This window comes from Dermacentor silvarum, chromosome 11, assembly GCF_013339745.2.
Source record: "Dermacentor silvarum isolate Dsil-2018 chromosome 11, BIME_Dsil_1.4, whole genome shotgun sequence".
NCBI lineage: Eukaryota > Metazoa > Arthropoda > Arachnida > Ixodida > Ixodidae > Dermacentor > Dermacentor silvarum.
The window spans coordinates 91,518,681-91,526,639 of NC_051164.1; the positions used below are offsets into that span (position 1 = coordinate 91,518,681).

Here is a 7,959-nt window from a genome sequence, read left to right on the forward strand (position 1 = left end):
CAGACCTTCACTTACACGTCGGCGGTTCAGGAGAGCACAGTACTGTGTCTAGCGGCCCGCAAATAGAGCACGGTTCTTGTATTTCTTGGGCGAAGTAGCTAGACTCAAGTGGTCCTTGTTCATTTCAGATTATGCAGTTTAATAATTATGCTATGTATATTTTGTTCGGCAGCCTGACCAACCTGAATTTCCTGCATGCATACAGATGTCATTACAAGCTGCATTACGTTGTACGTAATTTTCTCCTAATTTCTTCTTTTCTTGGGTGTGCAGGTTGCTTTTGGTGACCTGAATCCATTCCCGATGAGAGTGATCAATGCCAAGCGGGTACAGCACATGCAAGCTGTCAAGGTAAGCGGGTCTGTTCTTTGCTCATATCGATCCCAACGAGTCCAATCGAGAGAGCAATTAGGTCCAGCTGAGTCTTTTTGTGTTAAAATACCAATTGGGCCACTACTTGTTCTGAACCAAGGATGTTTTCTTTCAATTTGGACGACCAAACGTTAAGAAAGTACTGGAGTGCTTTATGACGTCAACATTATAGGCAAGAACTACTCTCAGTCATGCTGTAACAAAAGATAAACATGCTTCAATTGAAAGGATTCGTGCTCTGCAGTGAACTAGATAATAACGATTGCAATGTTTCACTCAGTGAGGGCGAATTTTTCGCTTCTGACAGCAGAAAATATTGTATTTGCCCAGCAAAAGTACACCACTTGAGCTTATTTTGAGTACGGTTATCTTGGGACCATTCTGCTCAATTTCGCACTGCAGGGTGCAGCGAGCTTAGCCACTATGCGACTCAACTGTGCGGAAAAGCCAACCTCTTGATGGCGGCATGAGCGTGGTGATCACGCAACGGGCCCAATTACACTAAGGAAGCTGTTGTAATTTTAGCCCCAATGACGAGATTCGCTATAGACTTTAGGTGGAATTTCGGGGTCTACATCCAGGTGGCTTCATTGTGCATACGCTGCTGGTCCCAAGACAAACGCATACGCACACTTATCCGGGTCAATGGCATATATATATGCCCACGTCGCTTTCGTGGTACTGTCATGTTCGTGAAACCATGATAATAATATGTAGTTCACTGTAACGAATTGCACTGCATGGTCAGTTCTGAATCCTCAGCGATGTGTACTGGACCTCATACAGCTGTTAATTACCGCTGACCATGCAACGAGATAGCAAATTATACACAGTAATATTTTCTCGAAAAAAACAACAATATCTGCTCTTAACCTTCATACTTCTAAGCTCATATGAAATAAATAAGTAAAAATCATTTGTTCAACTACAAAAGTATATTACGATAGATCGCCGAGCGTTTAACCCATTGCGCCACAAACGCATTTGCAGAGAGCTACACAGACGCGCCTTATATATCTAACACTCCTCCGTGTACCCGCGCTCTTTCTCGGGGCGGTGCCGCCGCCTACGAGCAGAAAAGAGAAGTACTGCATTATGACACTAACGCGCACCGACAGTGAACGCTTCGGTGGTTTCAGCACTACGACTATAGTGCCTAGAATATACTTACTAGTGTGCCGACCGCGGGCTTTCCGGTGGCACGGAGAATGATGCCTTCCGCCGGCGGCCACCAGACGGCGATAGCCGTACGGACCGTGCTATGCCGAGCGGCGTCTCTAGCCAACGCGCGCGTGTGCGACAGACGCCAATGGGCTGTCCCAGCCCGTTTCGTTCTGCGGAGCGTTGGTTGAGGTGCAAAGCGTAATCGAAAGAATATGATTTCGTTGCACTTACAAACGATCGTATGCACAGTTATCATTATAACGCTACACTATACGGGGTGTTTCTTCGAAAATACGTTTCACTTTCGTGTTCTATACGGATTCCTATATAAGAGGGATCAACCACATTTTTTCTTTTTATAAAGGAACTCATACGTTTTTCTGTTGTAGCTTCCTGCCACATCCCGTTTGATGTCAACTTTTCCTTTGATATAGGAATTTTCCTTGTGGGCTCCCGCAGACATGATTTCGCTTGTCAGTGTTCCCTAGCAAGCTTAGCGTTGTCAATTAATCCCTTAAGTGTTGTGGACGAGTTCAACTCGTCAACGGCAACAATCTCATTTTCAAAGCGATTTCGCGAACTCAGCACGTCTACTTTATTTATTTATTTATTTTTTCTTGTATGCACAGACGGTTGCAGTGCCAACGTTTGAAATCCGCGGTTATTTCACTCTTTTCTTTTTCTTTTTTTTTTCACTACATAGATAACAGCACTTCTTTCAGCGCGTAGAACGCCGCGTTCATTCAGTCTTTGTGTCCTACAACACAGATGTCAGCGCTGGAGGGGCCCGCTCATTGCTGTCTTTGTTTTCGCACTACATAGATGGCATGCAGCACTTCGTCAGCGCTTAAACACCGCACTTTTGGAATCGCGCGCTTTTTTTGCGCCTTTTGGCAGATGCATGGCGTCTGCCACTGACAGCTCGCACGTGAGTCGCGAGTGCTAAAGCACGGCCGCTCGATGAAACGCACGAGGTGCGGCCTGCCACGTCGCGCGGCGAAGTATGGGCGGAGCAGTGAAGCGAAAGTTGACATTTGCCGCCGCTTTTTTTTAGAGGAGGCGCCACTGCTCCGGGACTGCTCTCCCTCCGGGAAGGCGCCGCGGGAGAGATTTCGCGTCTCGCTTGCACGCCTTTTGTCCGCACAAGTGGTAGTATAAATGTGTCGAGGTCCTTGTCGTGTTGCATGTGGCGGTATGCTGCGCAACTGTCGCGTGCCGCTGTGAGCTACTATATATAACGGAGATCTATATATACTATATACACTATATATACTATATATAGTACTACACTATACTATATATATATATATATATATATATATATATATATATATATATATATCCACGAATTCGGCAACCATGGCTGAAAAAATTTCGCGACCGGGAACAAGTGGCAAAGGAGCCGAGTGACAGGTTTTTAATTGGTGTGTTCGCTTCACTTCACCGACGGCCACACCGAGGAACAGTGTAAGGTGCTTCTAAGTAAATATATTTTTTACGGCCGCTACTGGCGAACTGGACCGGGGACCTGAATGCAACTGTGGAGCGGTTAAAACTCGCCTACAAGCCTCCGTCATGGAAGGTAGTAAGGTTTTAAACTGTTGAACGAGGCGCTTTTTCGTGGCTTCAGATCGTGTAAATAATGAAAGTAAAGATTGACACAACCTCGAATTCAACTACGGCCGAGACATTGCAACCCGCGCTACGAAGCAGGCCGCACATGTGTTTTTTTTTTTTTTTTTTTTTTTTTTTTTTTTTTAATCCAGCGGCCGTGCAACCTCCCTCGATCTTTTTTTTTTTTTTTTTTCACTGCATTGTCTATACATAAATGTGCTACACGGCTTTAAGTATGCTACACGCCGGCAATGTGACTGAATATACGATCCGTTATAAACTGCTAACTACCCACATTTTCTAGAAAGGTACAACTAAAGAAATCTAGCAGAAATAGTTATACAAACCAACGTCGATCGTTATGCAAGTAATTTCATTTTACTACCTTTACCTGTACCCGAGCAGTGGCGCCGCTGCGGTGGCGCGGAGAACTAGGCGCATCACACCGGTTTCGGTCGACGTGGCAGGCCGCACCTCGTGCGTTTGATCGAGCGGCCATGGCTAAAGAAAGCCGCTGTTCGACTCTGACCTGTCTTTAGAAGTGCGAGAAGCCTTTTGAAACAGGGTAAAATAAACCATCTTTCCTCGTTTCTAACTGTGCCGTACGTTTGAGGCAATGAAAAGTACACATACAGGGTGTCCTAACTATCATGCAACAAGGTTTAAAAATATGCAAATGCCACGTAGCTGGACGGAACCAATGTAATGCTGTTTGCCGTTGCTCGGAGATACTCAGATAATTTTTTACATTCTGCCTAATTACATAATTAGTCTTAATGAACTTCTCAAATATTATAATTAGATGAAAAGTGTCAGTGTGAAAATTGTTGAGCAACATGAAAAACTCCTGATACAGCTTCTATTGCTCTGTACGTGCTACGTAAAAGTGCTTTTCCACCAAGCGTGAAAGAAGCCCGCGAATACACGAAAAATTGCCACGTGACTGGCCGCTCGGGCACTTCAGTTAAAGATTACGACTATAAAGTTCAGCAGCAAAAAGTTTTATTTAGATAACCGAGTGCTACAATTGCTTTTTTTTTTTTTTTGCTCGTTGCTGAAGCAGTTTTTTTTTTTTTAGGCATCCCCTATTTTTCATAGTTTGTTTAGCATAGACATGTTTTTGTCTACGCTTTTTTCAACAGTTCCCAGTTTTTCAAATTAGTGTATTCTCTGCCATAGTAGGTGATCGATTCAGACAGTTTATCAGTTTTCTGTGACCCGATAATAACATTAAGTACTTCATTGATTGAAGAAGAGAAGAAAAAGAACCTACCTAGAATCAACTTTATGTTTCATGATTTTGAATGCTTGGACTGAAATTTACCTCTTAAATGCAGGAACAGCTGCGGAAGTTGGACGAAATACGCAACTCATTACCAACAAGGAAGGTGCAGGAGTGCAGCAGTCCAGTGTCATCCGATGATCCGTCGAAGTAGACCGAACGGCTGAGACTGTCCTGCTGTTGGCGTCGCATCACGAGAATCACAAGTGCCATCAATTGTCGTCTGCCAGAATCAATGACATTGTAATGCCTTATGACCAAGACCAAGACGTTGTGAAAAGGCTGTCGTCGATTGAATGTGATAATTTTTTTAAAGCCACCCATCTGCTTTATATGATTGTGCGCTGTATGCTGTTGCTTAATAACACCAATCAAGAAGAGTAAGGAGGCTTCCCCACGATATGCCTCATTGGCTTCTATTTTAATGGAACCTGCAAAGCATTGTGAAAGCTGTGGTTAGTGCTAGCTAGTCAGTGGTAGGGGTGTGTGAATGTTAAAATTTTCTAAGTGAATAGAGTATGAAAAAAAAAAAAATGTCCTTCAATTCGCAATGGGAATTTGGGATAAAACAATTTTTTTTTTTCTTTTTTCACATGCAGGAACAAGGATACAATGGACAAGGGAAAAATTGGCTGATATATATATTCCTTTAAGCAAATTCTTTTTATGTAGATGTAAACTAGTGTACGCTCCGCTGCTTTAAAATATTCAAGTGAATACTATTGAATCAAATGTTTTTTAGATAAAGGAATGTGGACATAATGGAAAAAACGGAATTTGTTGATTAACGTTCCTTAAAGCTGAGCTAGCAGGTCAGGGTCACTGTACATTACAATGCAACACAAGAGTGGCTATAAAAAATTTCTATTGCATCAACCTTTTATGTGCCACTCTTGTAGCTAGCCTTCGCTTGTATTCATGATCCTCGTTCAGGCTTTAGTAATCATACTGCGCCCGATACTTAGCCAAACAAATATATTGTCTGATTTTATGATAGAATATGAATGAAATAGCAGAATGCAGATTGTCTGCACATCTCTACTAGTGATAAGGGACCAAACGTTAAAGCTGTAAAGGCTTGTGATTGGATGACATCCTGGCTACTGTTATTGGCCAGGAAACTTGGTGTTGGCCGCTCACAATCATTTCTCTATGTTCAAGCTGTCTCTATAGTTTGGCCCCTTATTGGCTGGGAACTGCTTGCTAGCTTTCACAACGCTGTGTAGTTTTAACATTGCTGAAATAGGTACGCGCAGTGTGTCTTTTTACGTGCAATATGTATGTGTACTACTCAAGATCACTTTGTGTGCATTTTTCGAAGTGTGCTCAACACTTACTGGCACACTGTTTCGTTGACAAGAACTTTGATGATATGTTTGGCGATGCAGCCATGCCAGTAAGCCAACCTACTGTATTTTTCAGAGGTGCGTATTGTTGCCTTACGTTTTTGCACTTTTGATACAAGGCTACGACTTACATACTATGGATAGCGAGCCCAAACACATGACAATGCTTGCACGTAATCATTTATCAAACATAATTACGACCTCTGGAAATGGTGCAGTCTTAGATTTATGTTAACGTATGTACTGGCATATCATAGATGATGCTGGAAGCAGAAACATTGATAGCGCATTTCAATCTAAGGTGGTGAAAAGACAGTTTATGTATTAGTAGTAGAATGCTCGCAAATACAATATATTTTAAGAGCTGTATATCGCAAGCAAGCACTGCTACTTAGATGTTTATGAGCCTAGGCAATATTCTAACACAGCACATGATTTAGCAAATGCAAGCAGCCTGCATGCTGTTTTGCTTGAACAAAACTTAAAATTACTTTGTAATGCACTCTGTGTTGATGGTGGAAGCATGTTTTAATACTAACTGTAATGAATTTGTGCATTGCAAATACCGAGTCTTGGTCTGTGATATATTGACGCCTTATTCCAGAAGTGTTAATCTTAACTTGTCTTTTTTTTACATATTAACATGAACAGGGCAAATTAATCTTCATTTGGAATGCTAATTTCAAGCACTGAACTCAACAATGCATACATTTTATGCTCAATGACAAATAATGCGCATCTAGAAGTGCCTTGGGCAAGAACGAGATGTTTTCTGCATGCAAATTGCTACCTTTGTGTCATAGTTTTCTTGCTAATAGCGCTCTTAATTGCATATATCATTCCATATAAAAAAAATTTACGAGCAAGAAAGCACCGACGTATATTTACTTACTTTCCTGCAAGGCTTTGCTATATACTTAGTCGACATATAGAATGACCTTATTTAAATATTGAAGATAACAATCTGCTAGATATATAAAGAATGACTGCTTCAAAGGCATGCAATATTAACACCACCTTAAAAGTGCTGTGTAATATTTTTGTAACATAACAGACTATGCTCTGCACTTTCTATATTTTTTGTTCTTTTGCTCACAGAGACCCTGTGTGGGCTTGCTGAATTGTATAACACTTCAAGAACAATAAATATGAATTTCTATATCTGATGATGGATCAAGTCTATTTCTCACGATGTTTCGTGGTAGCATTTTTGGAAACGAAAACATATGCCACACCTGTGATAACTAAACTGGTCATTTGTGAGGTTAACCTAGGTAAATCTAAGTGCCTGTTTACTTCGTTTCCCAAAATGAACCAACTGTTCATTGAAAATGATGGAAACTGAAATTTTGTTAATGAAAAAATTATTTTCTTTCGGTGTGGGTCGCTTTTTATAAAATGTCGTTTCACAACACCATTTTTTCCAACCTTTCTTTTTGACAGCGTGGGCAACATTTGAGTTTTGTTATAAACAGAAAATTAGGTCTGACAAGAAACACACACCCCATACATGGCTACAAAACTTGACTTCACTAGATTTTTACTAGATATGCTCTTCATTAATAGTACTTCTCTGTTTGCTGTATTTTGTCCATAATCTGCAAACTGGTCAATATTTGGTCCATTATGTTGTCTATCAGTCTGATGCTGTAAAAATGTCTCAAAATAATTAGTCAAAAGGCAAAAATGCTAATGAATGCCTATGGGAAAATTAGCCATTCAATCACTACTTCTGAGAAGTAAATTGACATTAACTTCTGCTGAAAATACAAGATATTACAAAGCCATGCCAACCGGTACACTGTGTAGATTGAGGTTTTACATGAAAAGATGATACTGCAAGAATTACAAGGCCAGCAGATATAAGCCTGCTCTATGCTTCTGTCTTTCAAGAAAGAGTGAACTGTTAGAACTAAAGACTGAGATGCTATACACATATAGAAAGATAGAAATAATTTTCACAAGTTGTTTTGAACCATATTCTACAATAAGCACACTTTCCAAGATCTCATGGGATGAAGAAATGGTGAAACTGCACCTAGGGATACTTTTTCGTACTACATGAAAAACCTTATTTAAGTGTTTCAGATATTAGAATGTTTACGTTGGTGTTCAATAACAACATAAGAGCCTTTTGGTTAGGTGCATCAAAGAATCTAGCAATTACATAAACCTCAATAT

General features: G+C 40.8%; 1 protein-coding gene across 1 annotated transcript in view; it reads left to right on the forward strand.

Annotated features, from left to right (window-relative positions):
• LOC119433530 (TBC1 domain family member 2B) overlaps positions 1 to 6,944 on the forward strand; it is a 189,230-nt gene extending 182,286 nt beyond the window's left edge. Inside the window, exons 18-19 of the mRNA XM_037700772.2 lie at positions 274 to 351; positions 4,488 to 6,944. Of these exons, the coding sequence (XP_037556700.1) occupies positions 274 to 351; positions 4,488 to 4,586 (177 nt within the window). The 3' untranslated portion in view covers positions 4,587 to 6,944. The remainder of the gene's footprint in view (positions 1 to 273; positions 352 to 4,487) is intronic.
• The last annotated feature ends 1,015 nt before the right edge of the window (positions 6,945 to 7,959 follow it).